Source organism: Mustela nivalis, assembly GCF_964662115.1.
Source record: "Mustela nivalis genome assembly, chromosome: 9".
NCBI lineage: Eukaryota > Metazoa > Chordata > Mammalia > Carnivora > Mustelidae > Mustela > Mustela nivalis.
In genome coordinates this window covers 36,594,249-36,614,653 of record NC_139028.1, presented here as the reverse complement: position 1 = coordinate 36,614,653, position 20,405 = coordinate 36,594,249, and the positions used below count along the sequence as shown (strand labels likewise).

The window sequence follows — 20,405 nt, the reverse complement described above, 5'->3', positions numbered from 1 at the left end:
AAGACATACCTCAACTCTGCCTAAGAGACTCAGAGTTTAATCCTAATGATGATGTCTTCTTCCCCACAGCACTGCTCATCTCTCCTAAAGCTGTATGGCAGAGACATTTTTCCTAATCTGTCTTTCCCTTTATTTTCATTCCTAATCTGCAATTTCTTTTCTCTAAAATTATTCTAAGAGTAATTCATAATTCACAATTGAGAATTAGTTACAAAGAGTTAGATCTGCATCATATTCCCCCCCCACCAAAAAAGAGTCTAAGATAATAAGCTATTGGTCTACTACCTAATAACTGGTTTTTATCCTTGCTCAAGTTTTATCAAGATATATGCTCTCAAAACAAAATTTATTTTTATTTAAATAACAACCATTGTCTTCTCTTGTTTGGAAGAGAGTTGTATTTTAAAAATCAAACATAATAACCGAATAATTGTTGCCTTGTAGACTGCAGGATAGAATTTTTTTTTTTAATCCCAGACTGGTCTGCATGCTATGGTTTCCTTGCATAGATCTGGAGACTCCATGAAGAAAGGAAAATGCATGGTGTCTGTGCTCTGTGCATTTATGAAATGAAAACAAACTGAAATGTAAGCAAGAGTAAAATACTCATAAAGGTACAAAAGGACATATTAACCAAGTTATGCATTACAGCATAAACTTGAAAAATCAAATTTCCATGATAAGTTACTAGTTAAATAAATTATGATATATTCAAATTGTGGGGTACTATGCAGATATTAAAAAGAAAGGGTTTCAAAAATATATTTTTAATAAAAAAAAGTCCAGTAGGAATTGTGTATTTTTTTATGCAAAGGTATGCATAAATGCACATATATAAGTATAAGTGTATATATAAATAATTTGCTTCTATATGTGTACAGAATCTCTGGAAAGACACAAAAAAATCTGGCAAAATTGATTATCTTCTGAAAAGACAATTGAATGGCTTTGGCTCAAAGTAAGAGGGAAGAATTATTTCACCAAAAACTCTTTTATACTCTTGAGTTTTATCACCAAGGGCCTGTATTAACTATTTAAAACAACAAAGATAATTTAAGAGTAAAAATAAGCAGTATGAAAATCAGTGAGCTTAATGAATATCAATTACATTCAGAACAATGACAACCACAAATGAACACCCTTTGTCAGTCCCTTGTATGATGTGTGACTTTCTAGAAACCTTGGAGTAAAGGGTGTACTTAAGACGAGGGTCTAGAATTGAAAATTGCAAGAATGTCAGCTTCAGTTCTCATAGAGACTGGGCATGGTCTATTCTGTGAACATGCCAGAAAAACAATTTTCCTAAAGCAAAGATAGGAAAGGAACAGAAAGTTTGCTTTACCTGGAGAGGAACAACTCTGGAAATCAGGTGGTCAAAATACTTATCAACTGCTCCAACAAAGCCCTTGTAGGTTGTTCTCAAAATCATATTGGGATCTTGCAGCAGCCAGCTGGGGGCAAAAGGAGACAAGCTCAGTGTCTGAGGTGGGAAGGTAGAGGTGAAGGTAAGTGGAGTGGGGCTTTGGCAGTTTTACAAGCTACTATCAAAACTTGTACTCCCACATCTTAACAAGAGGTAGTTTAACCTTTCATTGAATACTCTCCTCTATTCTTCGTCCATTCATTAAAAACATTTTTCTTGAGCACAGTGTATACACCTTAGGCAGAGGGTTGCATTTCCTCTAAGAGCTAAGACATCCAGCACAGAGCAGGAGCACATAAACCAGGAAGCACACCTCCAGATCATCTGTAAAGTACTGGACAGGGTTCCAGCTAACCATGAATTGCTACTTCTCTGAAGTACCCTCTTCCTTCAAGGTCATGCATTTTCTGCTCCTGAGCTGGGATGGGAGAAGGTGCTCATCTTGGAGGAAAACAATGCTTTTACCTGACAAAGGGAAGTAAAAGCTCACCTGGAGCAGAGCCATGGACTAAACGGCCAGTCGTGTTAGCTTGTGACAGTAACAGAAGAGCATTCTTGAATTCTCACCCTGAACCTTAGCTGTTTGCATTGACGGCAATCATCACAGATGAGAGAACAGGCAAAGAAAAATGAGAGGGAAGGCAGGGGATCCGAGGGCTCTTAGTACAGAGAATTTGGTCTTCCATTGATAAAATAAGAGAAAAATCAGACATTGTCAGAACTAGCCCATTCTTCACTGTCTAAAGCTTCCCTTCCCATTCTTCCCATCACAGGACAGAGCTGGGCATAGCTCCCTCCAGTGGGGAAAGAAGGCTATGATCATCCTGATGCTTTTCCCTCTGCACACTTAGTCACACACCCAGGGCACCAGGACGAAGTGTCATCTATAAAATGGGAATGACAAAGGCACATACACCTCACCATTACCTGAGACGATGTATATAAAGCAACAGTAACAGTGCAAGACACAGAGGATGTGCTCATTCATTATTAGACTGAAGTTTTATGTTTAGTAAAGCCAACAACTTTAGTACAACCCCAACTCTGGACTCATATCCCTGCTCACCTGGGCAAGCCCCCAAGGTCAATCTCACTGCAGATATAGGGTCCTGGACGCAGAATCACCCATAATCCAGTCTCCGCAGCCATCATCACAAAGGCCCTAGGGAGGTCAGTGTCCGCAACTCTCAAGACACAGAGAGGAGGGTGTGGTGGATAGCTCCACCACCAGCATCCCAAGGTGGTGGAGCTATCCAGTGCCCCCCTCTCCCACCCTGCAGAGGCCCTGGGAGCTGGGTTCTTACCTGCTCCCAGCCCAGGATCTTCTGCATAACCCCACTGGGGACATGAGGATCAAAGGCATTAGACAGGGTATAGGGGAGTCCTAAGAGTGAACCAATGGCCTTGCTACCATAGAGGGGCAAACCCTGTCCCAGTCCAGGTGGCTGGACCACACTGAAAAGCAGGGCAGACACTGGGGATTTGGTACCTCTGGGCTGCAGTGAAGAGGTCTGGGCTCAGAGGAAGCAGACCCAGACCCCTTGGAGTAACAGGTTCATGGACAGCATGTGGGTCCTGAGAACATAGTGCCCAACTAAGATGGCCTCATGGTTCCTAATCAACCCCAAGGAGCCATCTCTCTGCCTCCTCACCCCAGGCCACGCCATAGAAGCAGGAACAGCACTTACTCCAGGTCCAGGTTTCCAGAGAAGTCAAATTTGCCTCTTTCTGGCTCATGGAGGTTCCATGGTACATAGCTGTAATAGGGAAGGGGGAAGTACAATAAACATCTTCTGATTTCTTTCCTCTAAATTTGTAGGTCATCCCCAAATCCATGCCTACACCTGGGATAGTTCTATTTTGGAATAAGTAAGAGTTTCAATGGCAATTAAATCTGTATTACATGAACAATGATAATTGTCAATAGTTCCTTTTTTTATTACCCAGACTTGGTCCAAGCTACCAATAATCCTATGATTCTACATTCCTTGAATTTATATATAAATTATCCCACTCACCACCCCATTCTATGTAATACCCATTAAACATATAATGAAAAGGATAAAACCCTCAAATGCCCAAGAAATGTTTGCTAAGAACTAATCAAAATAGGAATGGAGGAGGAATTCCTATGAGGATAAAGGAGATGTAGTAAAGAAAATTGCCAGCTTTAGATTTAGCAAGAAGGAAGCTGCCAGGTACCTCCCCCCTTAGGGCTGAAACTGTAGGGACAAAAGGATATGTGTAAAATTTTTATTAGGTGCTATTTTTAATAGGTGACTGTCTTTTTTGTGTGTGTCACCAACAAAGTTCTTGAGCGTTGTGCCTCTAACTTCATGTTTCTCATCAGCTCTGTAGTTCTTATTACACAATTTTGTACAATGTAAACTTTTAAAATCCATATGTTGCATTGTGGTAGAACTGACTGTATTTAATATCTTTTCTTGTGAGGAGGAATGAAGAGTTGGCTTGCTAGAGACTTAAATATGCATGATAAAGTTGATAGCTAAGCACTAAGAGAACAAAAGGGAAAAATTTTGCTAAATGATGCTTATAAGTGACTTACTTTTTAAAGGATACTGCTGGAAAAAGTTGAAAACAAAAAGATGGAAAATTATATAGATGAGGCAGAATTATTCTAACAATCTTAAATAGCAGGCAAACTGAATTTTAAGGCAAAAAAAAAAAAAGCCTCACAAATAGATGTTGAAAGGCATCAAATTATAAGAAAGGAAATGATCCATCAAGAAAATATGGTAATCATTACCACATGCTCTCTATAACCATAGTTTCAAGTAAAGGAGGAATTTACTAAACCAGAGAAGAAAGGGATAAATCCACAGTCATAGTGGGAAGATTTAAACTACTTCCTCGAGAAACAAGGAAAATAACAGCAAAAACTAGAACACAAATGAAAGTCTGGTGATCTAAGAAGTACACAGAGAACTCAGTACCCAAAGGTGGAGCACATACATTCTTAAAAACACATGCAGCAGTCATAAAATACAAGATAAATCTCAACAAATCTCAAAAACTTACATCACGTAGTCCATGATCCCAAGACAAAGGCAACTACATTAGAAAACTATGCTTTAAAAGCATAAAAAGTAAAATAAATAAATAAAACAGAAAGCATATTCCCAAATAGCTGAAATATTTGAAACCAAATGACATTCAAAGTATTACACAGCAAAATTTATGGGATATGTAACCAAAGTAATAATTAGAGGTACACCCATATCCCTGAATAAATATATTAGAAAATACAAAATCCTGGAAAGAAAATGAGCTAAATATTCAACTCAGAAGACAAAGAGTAAAGAAGCAAGTGGAGTGGGAAGTGGCGAAGGGGAGGTAGAGCAGAAGTAGGGGAATAGAAGAGGAAAGTACTAAATCAAATAAGGTAGAAGAAAGGAAATTATACATTACTCAGAAATTATAAACTAGACAACAAAAAGATACAGAGCATATTAATAAAGCCAAGCTAGTTCTTTGAAAAGAATAGACAAGAAAAAAAAAAAGTCCCAAATACACAATATGATGTACAACTACCAAGAAAGGAAAATTTTTAAAAGTCCTAGTGAATCCAAAAGAAGAAAGAAAAGGAAAAAAGATCTACAGGATAAAAATAGTGTATACTCTAGCAGAAAAAGCAGTAGCCTTTCAATAAAGTTGAATCTTCCCTCACAACCACAAAAGATATTAGTCACAGAGGTTTTACAGGTGAAATTTAAGAAACATTCAGGATAAAGAGAATTCTTTTTCAAGATAGATTGAGAGAAGAGAAAAAACATATAGTCACTTGAAGAGTTTATTACGACTCATATCAAAACTGAACAAGATACTAAGAGAAATACAATTTTAAATCAATTTCAATTATCAAAACTCATATCAAAACTGAACAAGATACTAAGAGAAATACAATTTTAAATCAATTTCAATTATAATCATAAACATATATATCTGAAATAAAACACTAATAAATGAAGTCTAGCAGTGTGTGTGTGTGTATGTGTGTGTGTGTGCGCGCGCGCGCATTCACATATGCATGTCTCATAATTAAACAGAATTTATCCAGAGCTGTGGATTGGTTGAATATCAGAAAAATTGTTCATATAATTTACTACTTTAATAGAGTGAAGAAAAACTATATAATTTTTCAATAGATGTATAGAAGCCTCTCAGTAAAACTCAACAGTTATTTATTATTAAGTTCTTTATATATTAAATGAGCCAATTATCAATTTACGGCTTCCCAGCTTCAAATGTAGCCTTTATATCAGCTCTGCAGGAGTGGATGGGGACAGCCCTAGAAGCATTTTGTCCTTTGTAGTGAGTACCGTGCTTAGCCTTGCCACAAGAGGGTAGTGGAGAGACACGCAGGAGGAAAGGGGCTTCACTTCGGATTCCAATGCAGGTTTTGCATTTCTGTGGTCCTGCTAGGTCTGGTCTGTGGTATAAGTGGGTGAGGACATCTGGTGGTTCTTTGTTTTTTTAAATAATGAAAGCATTGTAAGCATAATCCGTAACAACCAATGTAGTATTACCCCAGAAAGGCAAGGGAACTCAACTATTTTTTGAATTAACATAATTAATATAGTTACAGATGTTAAACATTACATTAAATACCCCATAGAGTTTTGCTAACATTTTTCTGCTCCTTCCCCTTCTATATTGTAAGTTTAAGCTGCTCAGAACTGTCTTTACTTTTTCCTGATGTTATTAATAAAATCCCACAGCTTGACCATGAAGACAACATACCCTTCTGACTGCTGGTGACAAACATCTCATCAAGAAACAGAAAAATTAGTTCTGCTTCATAAAATGATAAAATGCCCTGCAGAGGGGACTTAAGTTTACAAGACTTCAAAAACGGGGTTGCAAAATGCTCTGAATGTCATCTTCAATCTCTAAGTGAAGTCCACAATTATGAAAGGCAGTTGAGCTGCTTAGCTCAGGTGCCTGACTAAATTTAAAGCACAGCTCTGCTAATACTACATAGACTTCAAGCAATTGCCTTCACCTCTCCCCACCTGAGTTTTCTCACCTACAAAAGACAGTGATCACACTACTCTCCACATACTATTGATATAGTGACAATGTGAATTAATATTTTCCAGGGATTAGAACATGCCTGGCTGAGTGTAAGTGCTAGAGACATGTTAACTGAATAACTAAAACTGGTTGTCTTACCTTACAGTGTAGATGTATGTAGACTGGGATCTCCGTGTCCTGTCAATGGCAGCATTGTTATACTAAGGGTGGGCTCCCCTGCCTTTTCTCGAGCTCCAAAAACACATTCCCATGAAGTTAACCTCACATCATTTCATGTGCACCTGTTACAGTGCTGCCTTCCATGGAATAGTTTCTTTAGGCTTACCCTATAACCCATTTTTATTGACTCCCAATTTTTTTAGTTTCAGGACTTTTTTAGAAATTGATTTGTTATGAAGGAATCTCCACTGTTCCTAATTGAAACGTGATTTTTGCTTCCAGCTGGTCATCTGTGCACAGACAGGAGCCCATACCTATACGTGACCTTGGCAGCACCCTCACTCACAACTTCATGGTCATACACTGAGAAGATGGTGGATGAAATGAGCAAGCTAGTTAAGCCCTCTATGCTTCTTTTTTTTTTTTTTTAATTTTTTATAAACATATATTTTTACCCCCAGGGGTACAGGTCTGTGAATCGCCAGGTTTACACACTTCACAGCACTCAACAAAGCACATACCGTCCCCAATGTCCATAACCCCACCCCCCTTCTCCCAACCCCCCTCCCCCCAGCAACCCTCAGTTTGTTTTGTGAGATTAAGAGTCATTTATGGTTTGTCTCCCTCCCAATCCCATCTTGTTTCATTCATTCTTCTCCTACCCACTTAAGCCCCCATGTTGCATCACCACTTCCTCATATCAGGGAGATCATATGATAGTTGTCTTTCTCTGCTTGACTTATTTTGCTAAGCATGATACGCTCTAGTTCCATTGTCGCAAATGGCAAGATTTCATTTCTTTTGATGGCTGCATAGTATTCCATTGTGTATATATACCAAATCTTCTTGATCCATTCATCTGTTGATGGACATCTAAGTTCTTTCCATAGTTTGGCTATTGTGGACATTGCTACTATAAACATTCAGGTGCACGTGCCCCTTCGGATCACTATGTTTGTATCTTTAGGGTAAATACCCAGTAGTGCAATTGCTGGGTCATAGGGCAGTTCTATTTTCAACATTTTGAGGGAAGCCCTCTATGCTTCTGTTACTTTCCCCCTGCATAGTGAGAATTACACTAGCCATCTCACAGGACAGCTAGTTGTAAAGATTAAGTGATTCTGTGAAGATGATTACAAAATGCCCAGCCATCAGTAGACCCTAAATACACATTACCTTTGTCAGTATACACCTAATCATGTTAAAGATCATGCTAAATTTATCATGTTAAATGCATATTTAATCATGTTACATTTATATTTAAGTTCTTGTGATTTACTATAATAGGTTTGCATTTCTTTTTTTGCCATCATAATTGAATGCATATACGTCCATGCATTGGGATAGGCATTTTTCACATAAACAAGGCAAAGGTTTTATCTCATTTAATCAATACAAACTTATGAAGCAATTTTTATTTTGCCACATTTATAGATGAGGACACCAGGGCCCTGGGATGTGATGTTTGGAGGCAGAGCTGGGACTCAAGACAGGTCTGTCTGAGTCTGCAACCCTATGTTCTTAATCATTAAGCTACAGTATTCATTCCCTTAATGCCATTAAATTTAACTTCAGTGATACTGGTATTTCCTTTGATGTGTTCATTTTTTTGACACTACTATTCCTTTTCAAGCTCACCTCCATATACACAAATAATTGTTTTTAAAACACCATGTACTGGGGCGCCTAGGTGTCATAGTTAAGTGTCTGCCTTTGGCTCAGGTCATGATTCAGTGTCCTGGGATTAGATGGAGCCCCATGTTAGGCTCCCTGCTCAGCAGGGAGTCTGCTTCTCCCTCTGCCCCTCCCCCCCGCTTGTGCACGCTCGCTCTCTCTCTCTCTCTCTCTCTCTCTCTTAAATAAATAAAATCGTTTAAAAAACACACCTATATGGGCACCTGGGTGGCTCAGTGGGTTAAAGTCTCTGCCTTCAACTCAGGTCAGGATCTCAGGGTCCTGGATCAAGCCCCGCCAGAGCCTGCTTTCCCTTCTCTCTCTCTGCCTGACTCTCTGCCTACTTGTGATCTGTCAAATAAATAAAATCTTAAACACACACACACACACACACACACACACACACCTTATGGGGGTGCCTGGGGGCTCCGTCATTAAGCATCTCTCTTTGGCTCAGGTCATGATCCCAGCGTCCTGGGATCTAGCCCCACATCCCGCTCCCTGCTGGGCAGGAAGCCTGCTTCTTCCTCTCCCACTCCCCCTGCTTCTGTTCCCTCTCTTGCTGTGTCTCTCTGTCAAATTAATAAAATCTTTAAAACACATGGGTGCGCGGGCGCACGCACACACTTGCCTTATGTATTTAAACTGAGAGCTCCTAAGGGACCCAATGACCCGCTCATTAGAGAGATTACTACAGCAATCCCTTAGGGCTTCTGTCTTTCTCTCATTAACCCCTATCCAAGACTGTGACCACAGCCAACTGAGTGTGAGGTGTGACCCTTAAGTTTATCAGACACATGCTAGAAAAGATTAGGGATCCCAAATCCAGAGGTCCTGCACCTGGGTGCAGGGGTTAGGAGTCCCTGAAGGTAGCAAGTTCACAGAGGAGTAGAGAGCCAGCACTCACGTGGTAAGGGTGTTGAAGCCACAGGCCTTCAGCTTCAGCAAGCGGTCCCTCCAATACTCCCTGGGCACCCGGAAATAGTGGATGGAGCCCCCAAAAATCAGGAACTTGTGACCCCCCAGGGTGAAGTATGGCTTCCTTCCGACTCTGCTCACAGTCTCAAGTCCCAAAGATCGGTCCTTCAGCGTGAGGGGGGTCAGGTGAGACCAATTAAACGTGCTGAGAGAGAGAGAGAGAGAGAGAGGACAGGCCGCCATAGCTTTAGTGGAAAAGAAGTTCTGGCGGCAGGACAAGCTCTAAGCATCCCGCTGCTATTATCTTCTCCAAGAAAGGAGAACCCTCCCCTTCCCCCACTCAGGCAAACACCTACCCGGCAGGGTGTAGCTGTGCATTTGCATATATAAGACCCTCTTTATCTTTCACTCGGGGAGCAAAACTTGCTAAGATAAGTGGCAGGAAAAAGATGCTCAGGATTCTTTTCCAGGAGAGACACCGGCTGAAAGGAGAAAGAAAAAGCAATGACCAGTGGGGGGAAGGCACTGGACTCGTCAAACTGTAAGGATTAAAATGCGACTTCAGCATTATAAGAGGCTCACATCTAGGTAGGTCCTCCAGGCTAGCCTAACGCGCTGAGAGACTGTGGCTTTACCTGGATCCACGGAGGTCCCCTGTACCACAGTCCCCTGTGGCTGCCGCACAGCCCACCTCAGTCCCGACAGAAAACTGCGGATAGACTCAGCCCTAGAAGCCCTCAGCCAGGAACGGAACAGGACAGGCGTGGGAGCTGGGGAAAGGGGGTCCTGGGGCAAGGTGGAGGAAGGGATAAGGGGTTCAATGAGAGGGGGAGCACACCATCCTCCAGGTTCAGAAAGGCTGCAGTGTCCGATCCCTGAAGCATTTTTGTCAGCGTCTACACGCTGATCTTCTTCTCTCGGGGATAATGGACAGACTCTCCGCAGAGCTCGGGTGTATCTAAGGTGTGGGCAGAAGAGCTGGAGGAGCGAAAGCTCGAAAGGCGAGTAGATAAGGAGCGGCTCCCGCAGATAGGAGGACCCAGGGGCAGTCCCAGTCCAAAGGGGCCCTTGCTCCACGTAATGGCCACGGGGCCCAGCCTATAAACTCCTGTAGATGACCGGGTGGCTAAGAGAACAAGAGAACGGGGAGAGAGGTCTAGCAGGCCCTCTGCCGGGAAGTTACCCAGCAGCCGCGCTAGGCGCGAGGGTCGCGGGGAGCCTGGAACAGCGGGCCCGCTGCCGGCTGCGCTGTGGGGGCAAGGTCACCTGAAGCGCGGAGGGAGGACCATCACGCGCCGCCCGCGCTGCTCCCGCCGCCTCTCCGCAGACCCAGACGCTGAACACCGGAGTGGGGGAACCTGCCAAATAGTGCCAAGGAGGTCTCGGGCTCTGCGGGGGCAGGAAAAACAGAGCACCGCACCGGACCCAGCGTGTCGGAACTGCCTGGGTGCGCAGATGACTTTCAACTGGGGCGAGTAATGTGGGAGGGTCTTGAGCTATTGGCCATGACCTTGGTGTTCCTATACTGTTGTGTCACCAGCCAGCTGGGAGGGAAAAGCTGCGATAAGTGGGAGTGAAAAAAGGCAACTTGGCCTAAGCGTGTTCCGCAGGTCGACAACTGTGCTGAGTGCCCCTCTGGCTGCAGACAGCGCGTTCAAACCAATGGACGGAGTGTTTTGAATGGGTCAATGGGTAAATGCCAAAATAAAGGTTTCACAGGGCGTAACAGAGGTGCAGATGAGGGACACAGGCTACCCTGGAGGAGTATAGTTTAACCAAACCGAGTCTGTAAATTAAGAGAATTACCAGAGCAAAGAATGGAGTGCTGTTCCTATCAGTGAAACAGTTTGAAAGTATTCACCTAGGATATGCAAGAAGTACAGTTTGGAATTCTTTGGTTACAAAGTAGCAAGAGATGGGGCTGGAGAGATCAGATCAGGAGGAGGCAGGCCAGGGAGGGGTGTGAAGGCAATGAACTGCTTTAGTTCAGCCTCTTTCCAGAGATTTCAAGCAGAAGCTAAGTTAGTAATTTTCTGGAGATGAGGAGCCTGTAAGGTGTAGGCTAGATGGGAGACAGACAAGTCATCCCAATAGACCTGGTGATCCCAGGATAAGGGCTGGTATTGTTCTCATGGTGTTTAATATTAAGCAAGAGGACAGAGTTGATTTAAGAAAACTTGGGGAGATAAAACTGGTAGCTTTTGATAAGTGATTGGATGAGGCAGGCGATACAGAGAGAGGAGTCTGGGACGACACTGTTTCAGCCTAAGTGACTGGGGTAGATGGTGGTGACATTTATTGAGATGAGAAACACAGAAAGTGACAGAGGTTTGAATAGACAAAAAACACTGATGAACCCATCTTGGAATGTGCTGGGTTTGAAGTCCCTGTAATGAAGAGAAGTCTCCTGATTTTTCTCTTTGAAGCCATTGCTTTTTCACTCCCATTTGAGTGAAGAAAGCCTGTGGCATCAGGTTGAAATTAGGACTATAGTTTTCAGAAAATATGATGAGTTTTCTTCTCTTGTCTCATTCATTACAGGTATATATATATATATATATATATATATATAGTTTATTTATTTATTTTTAGAAACTCTGTAGATTATCCATCTTTTTTCTCATTCTTAGGTTGGAAGCAATGGACTTTTGGGTCTTTATACATGTTACACAAAAGCATATTTTTCTTCTTTGAATATACCGTTTTATAAATTTGGTTTTAACAGCTACAAACCTTTATTCTTCTTTGCCAAGATTTTAAAAACTATTCTAGGGCTGATGCCTTTCCATATAAAATGTAGGATAAGCTTGTCTCTTTCTACAGAAAGCCATGCTAAAATTTGGATAGGAATTGCAATCGTCCTACAGATCCAATTGTGGAGACTTGACATCTTTACAGTGTTGACTCTTCAAATCCATGAACATGCTATGTGTTTTTATTTCTTTTGGTCTTCTTCCACTTTTTTAAATCAGAATTTTGTGATTTTTTTTTCACACAGATCCTACGCCTATTTATACCTCAGTGTTGCAATTTCCTTTGTGTGATTTTGAATGTTATTATATTTTTAAGTTTGGTTTCAGTATGTTCAGTCTTAGCATCTGGAAATGCCATTAGGTTTCTTGTATTGATGTTGGATTCTGTGACCGTGGTAAACTCACTGATTAATTCTAGGCAGTTGTTTTAGGAATTAAAAATCCAATTCCTTGGGATCTTCTACAGAGGCAATCATGTCATCTACAAATACAGTTTTATTTCTTTCTGTTATCTAATTGTGGCAGCTAGAATTTCTGGTACTATGTTGAGTAAGAGTGGTAAGAGCTCAATCCTTACTTTGTTCCTAGACTCAGATAAAAAAAAATGTTCAGTCTTTCACCATTAAGTATGATGTTATGTGTGGGGCTGTGTATATCTTGTTTATCAAGTTGAAGTAGTTTTCTCTATCCTAATTTGCTGAGAGTTTTTATTATGAATGGTGTTGAATTTTGTCGAATACTTGGATCCTGTCTTCATTTTTTACAGCATTACTATCCTAATTTTCTTCCTGAAACATATTTTTGCCAGATACAGAATTTGCAGGTATGTAATATTATGTGATATAATGAGAAATATATATTTGGTTTTCATTCCCAGTTCCTGCTACACAGCTCCTAAAATATTTTGAATTTCCAGAGTGAAAGAGAGCAGAAGAGCATTTTTTGTTATTCATAACAAGCCTTTTTCAAGCTTGTCTGAATTTATATTAATGAGGTAACTTTTGGAAAGCCCCTCAGGATGAGGAGGAACTGGTTTCCAGGGGACTGAACCATGTGATTAGAGAGTTGAAACTTTCAGCATCTGCTCCTCCTTCCCCAACTCTGACCTCTGGGAACAGGAGAGGGGCCAAAGGTCAAGTTAATTACCAATGGCCAGTGATTTAATCAATTGTACCCATATAATGAAGCCTCCATGAAAACCCTAACTGAAGGGGTTCAGAGAGCTTCCACGTTGATGGACATATGGGGAGGTGCTGGGAGTATGGTAAGTCCAGAGAAGATATGGAAGCTCCATGCTCCTTCCTCATATCTGGCTCTATGCATCTCTTCCACCTGGCTCCTTTGAATTGAATCCTTTATAATATTATAATCAATTGGTAAACCTAAGTGTTCCCAAAGTTCTGTGAGCAGTTCTAGCAAATATCAAACATGCAGAGGGAGTTATGAAAAATTGATTTGTAGCCAATCAGAAATACAAGTGACATCCTGCAACTGGCCTCAAATGGGGTTAGTAGGAGACAGTCATGTGAGATTGAGCCCTTGACCTGTGGGGTATCTTCCTTGCAGTGAGTAACCATTATTTCTTCAAAAATTATTTCATCCCCACTTTCTTTTTCCTCTTCTTATCAGACTCCAATAATATAAATGTTAGATGTGTTTTATTATTTGTTACTTTCCCACAAGGTCCTGAATTTCTGATGGTGATGATGGTGATGATGATGGTGATGATCTGGCCTATTTGCTCTCTGTTGTTCAGATTGGGAATTCTATAATTCTCAAGTTCTTGGATCTTTCCCTCTATCCCCCACTGTGATTATGTCCCTGACTACCCTGGTGTCTTTAGACACCAGAGGAGTGTCTCAGGATTGCAAAGACAGAGAGACTCCCCAGAGTGGCCCCTGCTATTGCTGGGAGCTCTTCCTATTGTGCCTCCCTTGGCGTCACTGCCTGGGGAAAGGGAGTCCATATTCTAAATGACAACCTGGTATTTTTTTGAATTATTAGTACTAAAACCTAAGCCTAAAAGAAATGTGTACACAATCTATCACACTTTCAGCTTAGAAGAACTGTCGTACACATAGAAATTAAAAAGTACTTACACTAAGATATAAACAAGGATAATAAAAATATTTAAAGCCATAACTGTTAGAACAGGTCATAGCATCTGGAATACCTCAAAATTGAAATTCATGTATTTGGTTGTAAAAACAAAGGAGATTTTTAGCTTATTTGGATTGTATTCAGGAGGAAAAGTTAGATGGAAGGAAGAAAATGCTATAATGATCTTAAGAAATACAGATTAAAATAATCTGTAATAGAAAATGTGCCAAATGCCTTTGTATTAGTGGAAAGATATTAGAACACAATAAATATATTGATCTAGGACATAGTTCTCTCACTTGCTTCTAAGACCTTCAAGGAAAAAAATTAAATATAATAAAGAATCTTTTTTTTGTGGGTAAAAATACATTGCTATGTGAAATATCAAAATCATAGCTAAGAAATTATGTTATAGTACATTAGATAAGTTTTATTGATTATGTTGATCATATAACTTATAAGTTATTACTTAATTTGCTAAAAACCTTCAGGGTTCTTACCTGGTTTTCATATTTATGTATTTTTTCCAATTTCTGAAACTTTCTTATAAATTAATCCAACACTCATTATTAATTATCCCTACTATAACAAAGTGTACGTATATTACTCAGCTTCTCACATTTACCATTCATTAAATTTAGGCATTTAAATAAGATGAAAATTAGAGCAGTTTCCATAATCCTAAAATCTAGAGAGAGAACTTGATCCAACCAAGGTGTAATATGTAACATTTAAAACACAGAACAGATTTACCCTCTTGCCTTAAACAGCTAGAAAACCAGACCATACAGAAATATTTAAAACAATGTTTTCCAGACATGGACAGAAGGCAACACAGGACTGTGATTCTTGAGATAAGGGATGCCAACAAGATAAGCCCTATGATTGCATGAGCTTAGTGCTTGCATGCAGCTTCCAGGGTATAGCACAGTAAAGGAATCCAAATAAGAGATCCAAATGCAGGGGGACCAAGATAGCTAAATTCTATCAAGATAGCTACTTTGTAGAACAAAGTGCCCAAAAGAAATCTGCACAGGGAGCTCTGGAGTTCTGCAGAGAGGTTCCCATGAATCTTTGTCTGAGTTCTGAACTGGGCATGTATGTGAGAAAACTACCAAGGCCAGGGGCGGGGGCAAAAATGACTAAAAAGGATTAAGCAGAAAAAAATCCTCAGGGTTGCACAGGGTTGGGAATTGTTCACATCTCACCACCCAGAGTGGGAAGATGATATCTTAATGTGTGGAGAACCCAGTAGAGTCCTAATAATGATTTGGAATATATTCTCTTTCTAACAAAGCTTATAAATAATCCTTCAAATGATCAAATTAATTCCAATTGACATAGTGACATCCCATTCTGAAATACATAAAGAATTACAGCAAATCCATCAAACAACATAAAATTTACAATGCCCAGCATATAATAAAAAATTACCAGCTAGGGGCACCTGGCTGGCTCAGTCAGCTGAGTGGCCAACTCTTGATTTCAGCTCAGCTCATGATCTCAGGGGCCTGGGATAGAGCCCTGCAACAGGCTCTGTGCTCAGTGGGGAGTGGGCTTGAGGATTCTCTCTATCCCTCTCTCTGCTCATGCTCTCTCTCTCTCTCAAATAAATAAATAAATCTTTTAAAAAATTACCAGGGAAAGTGTGGGGCATAACCAGGAGAAAAATTAATCAGTAGAAACATATTCACAAGTGAAGGAACTAGCAGAAAAGGATGTTAAGATAGTTATTATAGTTACACTCCAGGTGTGTCTGCCCATCCTCCTAGAACAATGAGCCTGCAAAGGGTAAGGTTTGTCTTCTAGTCTTTCATGTGTGCCCCCCAGCACTTAGTATGGCTCTAGTCACACAGAAGATGTTCTTCAATAAAAGTTTATTGACCAGCATTTTATTTTTTTGTTTCTGTTAACTGGTAAATGCCAGACAATAGCTCAAAGCTTTCTGGTGCTCTGCAGTAAGCATTGCATCCTTGCCAGGTATAGACCCCATTTGGGAACTTTCTCAGAAAACAAAATTGAGAGTGTTTGTGACAAATGTCCATTTAATAATGCTATAATTTCACCAAATGTCCTTAAAGAAGAGAGAATCCATGAAAGAGAAAATATAACATCTTGTGAGTCCCTTAGTTCTGTGTAAGACCTCTCAGCATATGAACCCCCAAAGGTAGTCACACTGCAAGACATTTTCAACACCAGCCCCCTTGTCCCTCACATCTGCCCTTTCTCACTTGCAGTCATATTGAAACTCAATTACTACACATTTGACTATGACCATCACCTCCTAATTGGGTTAGTCTAGTTCACACCTTACCCACCCCCATTCATAGCCATTCTTCAAACTCTCCTTTAAAGGCATTACCCTCAGCATTTCTCCTGATTAAAAATATCTTGTGTATTTTGCTGATCAAGTAAAATTCAAACTTCTTTACCTGGTGTGTATGACCCTCTAAATTCAAGCTCAATATACCTTTCCAATTTTATTGGACTTTCCTACCCATCCTCTCCCCAGAGCACATAAGCTGAAAAAGAAGCCGCCTCCTCAAATGCACATAGCAGCTGTCCTCCCACCGTCTTCCCACCCCTGTTCCAACTGGGATCCACTTTGCCCATTCACTTCAGACATTCTGCGTATTCAGAGACTTATGTCTATGAATTCTGTGTCCCCCTCTTGAATCCGTTCTTTTCCAATCCTTCCGGTCTGAAAGGCTTTCTCCCTCTAACGTGGATGAATCATGAACTAACATTGTAGCTGAATGTCTTATAATTTCCCTATTAAATTGTAAGCCTTTGAAGGCAGAAAACATGTTCGAAATCTGCCTTTTATCCTTCCCCCTTCTAGAATCTGAGCTCCTTAAATGAAGAATTCACTCAAAATAAAACTTAGGGCAGTAAACAGTGAATTTGGATATCCAAGTGCTCCTGTCTGTTAACACTAAAAAGATGCTCATTTTTGTGAGTGAAATTGTTTAGAAAGAGGTTTCTCATTGTCTTTCCCAAGAACCTGCTGAATGCGTAAGTCAATCTAAATGCCAAAAGAAAAGAACAATTGCACATGGGGGCTTAAGTGGGTAGGAGAAGAATAAATGAAACAAGATGGGATTGGGAGGGAGACAAACCATAAGTGACTCTTAATCTCACAAAACAAACTGAGGGTTGCTGGGGGGAGGGGGTTTGGGAGAAGGGGGTGGGATTATGGACATTGGGGAGGGTATGTGCTTTGGTGAGTGCTGTGAAGTGTGCAAACCTGGTGATTCACAGACCTGTACCCCTGGGGATAAAAATATATGTTTATAAAAAATAAAAAATTAATAAAAAAAAAAAGAAAGAAAAGAACAATTGCAAATATTGGATGAATGAATAAAGAGAATTTCCATTGTTTAAATGGTAGAGCAAAGGCTGTAGTTTCCCCTTATCCTCTTGGAAATAACCCCAAATCGACAAGGGAATGAAAGAAAAATGCAAATATGCATATTCTTTGAAAATAAAAGATATCAAACAAGACAACAGGCCCAAAATGGAGTCACGTAAGTGAAGCCTCATGTCACTAAACTGAGAATTATACTTTCAGCTCTCCCAGAAATGGAATCTTTTTTTTTTTGAAATTTTATTTATTTGGCAGATAGAGATCACAAGTAGCCAGAGAGGCAGGCAGAGAGAGAGGGGGAAGCAGGCTCCCCGAGGAGCAGAGAGCCAGATAAGGAGCTCATCCTAGTACCCTGAGATCATGACCTGAGCCAAAGGCAGAGGCTTTAACCCACTGAGCCAGCCAGGTGCCCCCAGAAGTGGAATCTTAAACCAGTCAATTACCTGATCAGCACTAGTGAGATAAGCTGCATAATACACCCCTGCCATCCTCTAAAGGAAAGTAACTTTGCATAAAGCAACCCACTCTTATGCTAGTATAATTTTCTTAAACCCCCTCATTTCAACCTTTTAAAAGTCTTTCATTTTGTATGGCTCCTCAGAGTTTCTTTCTCTCTGCAAGACTGGATGCTGGCCAACTCGAAGTTTTGCTCCAATAAACTTAAAAAAAATTTAATATGGCTAAGTTTATCTTTTAACACCCCATGCCATGCTTCCTGAAGGAGGATGTATAAAAATGGCCCACCAACAAATGCACTAGCTGTCTCCACAGAGGCCTGAGCTGACACTACTGAAGGTCACTGATATGATTCCAGCCTGTGAACATGCAAGGCCCTGCATACCTTACCAGAGATAAGGAGCCCAAGACCCGATCCGGTTTATATCAGCTCTCTGAGCTCACACATAACTCCTCTCCTTGTCCTGAAGACCTGATGTCAGTGGCCAAATCTGCCTAATTTTAGTGTTAAATCTCCACCCCACAGTGAACACACAATATGTTACCTACGTGTTTGTTCAATGCATATGTTCCATCTTTCCTCATGAATGATCATAACTTTCCCTGCCCTTTCATTAGTACGTGTGTAATCCCAACCCTTGTCGTTATTAAGACCTGGTTATAACGTCAGCTGGGGAGCTGGATTTAAGCTAGTCTCCTGTTTTCTCATTTGGCTGCCTCTACCATGAACCCTTTTCCTTGCATCCTCTTCTGTGTCTCAGTGATTGGCTTTACTGCACATCAGACAGATGAACTTGGGTTTGGTTACATAGCTATTGCCTGAAATGCTGTGTGCTAAAATTCCAAAGTTCTGCTTGGCCAAAGATCTGATCGACAAAGTATTTTGAGATACAGTCTCCAAAGTCACTGTCACACTGATACTCCCCTCTCTCCATCCCAGATGGATGGTTCTTTAGTGTAGCTCAGGTCTTGCCCTTTTACATTGCATTTTTAACCATAGCTTTTACTTTGCATTTTTTTTCCCAATATAATTTCATATTTTGGATTTTCATCATGATAAAGGCTCCTATAAATCTCGTCAAATTTACCAGTCTGATGATCATTATTTTGCTTTTAACATAAATAAAAAGGCAAATTTTTATGAGCGCCACTGAATGCATATTTAAAAATTTGTTCATTTGCTTTTTGTAATCCGAAGTAGCAAGACTCAAGGCAACTGATTATTTTAACTAAAGCAGTTACATGAAAAATGTGGGTAGGAGAGGCCTGTGGAAAAAATACAAATAATTAAACTTTAGTTGCTCTAGTAAGATAATTTTTAAAAAGTGGCCCCCAAAGTGCCATGGAGGAGAAGTTCACTGAGTAGTCATTATTTGTGAGATGATCTGGACAGCATTCTCCTAAGTGAAGTACCTCACTGTCTCTGGCATAAGTCATGCCCTGACTCTGTGAATTTTATTCTGTGTGCTTTGGTAGACAACCAACTGATTTCTTCAGCCCCAAAAGAGGAGGGCTGGTAACCAACAACAATCTCACCCTTCTGTCGAATCTTAAAACTTTTAGAGAATAAATTCTTTGATCTAAATGCTGTGGGTGAAAAATCAAGTCTATTTAAGCCATTAACAAACTTGAACAACTATTTTTTTTTTAAAAGATTTTATGGGGAGGGTATGTGCTTTGGTGAGTGCTGTGAAGTGTGTAAACCTGGTGATTCATAGACCTGTACCCCTGGGGATAAAAATATATGTTTATAAAAAATAAAAAATTTTAAAAAAAATTTATTTATTTGACTGAGAGAGACACAGCGAGAGAGGGACCAGAAGCAGGGAGAGCAAGAGAAGGAGAAGCAGGCTTCCCGCTGAGCGGAGAGAACTTCCCGCTGAGCAGAGATTCTGCCCAATGCAGAACTTGGTCCCAGGACCTGGGATCATTCATGACCTGAGCCAAAGGCAGACGCTTAACAACTGAGCCACCCAGGCGCCCCACTGAACAACAATTCTTAAAACTTCAAATTTTACCGCATCACAGTTTGGATGAAAGTTAGAATTATCATTTAATTGTTGCAGAGGGTGGCATTTTGCTGAATCTTAAAATGGCTTTTGAGAAAGAATGACATTGTAACCTGGTAAAGTAATTGCATGATACACATTGACTGTATCTTAATGCCAGAACTTTCCTATTCCTTGCTACTAGTGGTGTGAAGACTTTTAAGTGAGACCACTAAATATTTTGGTCCTGTCCAACTCAGTTGAAAGAAGGTAGACTTGGAGTATGTCTAGTCATAAAGGCAACCAGAGAAATCTGAATATGCCAAAATTATTTAGCCTCCAATTTAAATTATATTAGTTTATTAATACAACTTTCATATTATAACTTTACTCAGATATGATGCCAGCTAAATTCAGGAATATGTTATTTACAATGCTCACATTGGCTTAGAATATAGGATTTTAAGATTCCCCAATCTTGTGCTAAAACATTTCGATAAAATCATGCTATC

At 40.3% G+C, this 20,405-nt stretch overlaps 1 protein-coding gene across 4 annotated transcripts in view; it reads right to left on the bottom strand.

The window, feature by feature from the left end:
* LOC309840622 (beta-galactosidase-1-like protein 3) overlaps positions 1 to 10,645 on the bottom strand; it is a 51,736-nt gene extending 41,091 nt beyond the window's left edge. For all 4 annotated transcript variants that reach the window (XM_082682842.1, XM_082682844.1, XM_082682843.1 and 1 more), the window contains exons 1-6: positions 10,496 to 10,645; positions 9,586 to 9,711; positions 9,219 to 9,434; positions 3,112 to 3,180; positions 2,490 to 2,585; positions 1,343 to 1,451 (exon numbers count right to left, since the gene is read on the bottom strand). In XM_082682842.1, coding sequence (XP_082538968.1) covers positions 1,343 to 1,451; positions 2,490 to 2,585; positions 3,112 to 3,180; positions 9,219 to 9,434; positions 9,586 to 9,711; positions 10,496 to 10,518 — 639 coding nt within the window. In that variant the 5' untranslated portion in view covers positions 10,519 to 10,645. The remainder of the gene's footprint in view (positions 1 to 1,342; positions 1,452 to 2,489; positions 2,586 to 3,111; positions 3,181 to 9,218; positions 9,435 to 9,585; positions 9,712 to 10,495) is intronic.
* Between the last annotated feature and the right edge of the window lie 9,760 nt (positions 10,646 to 20,405).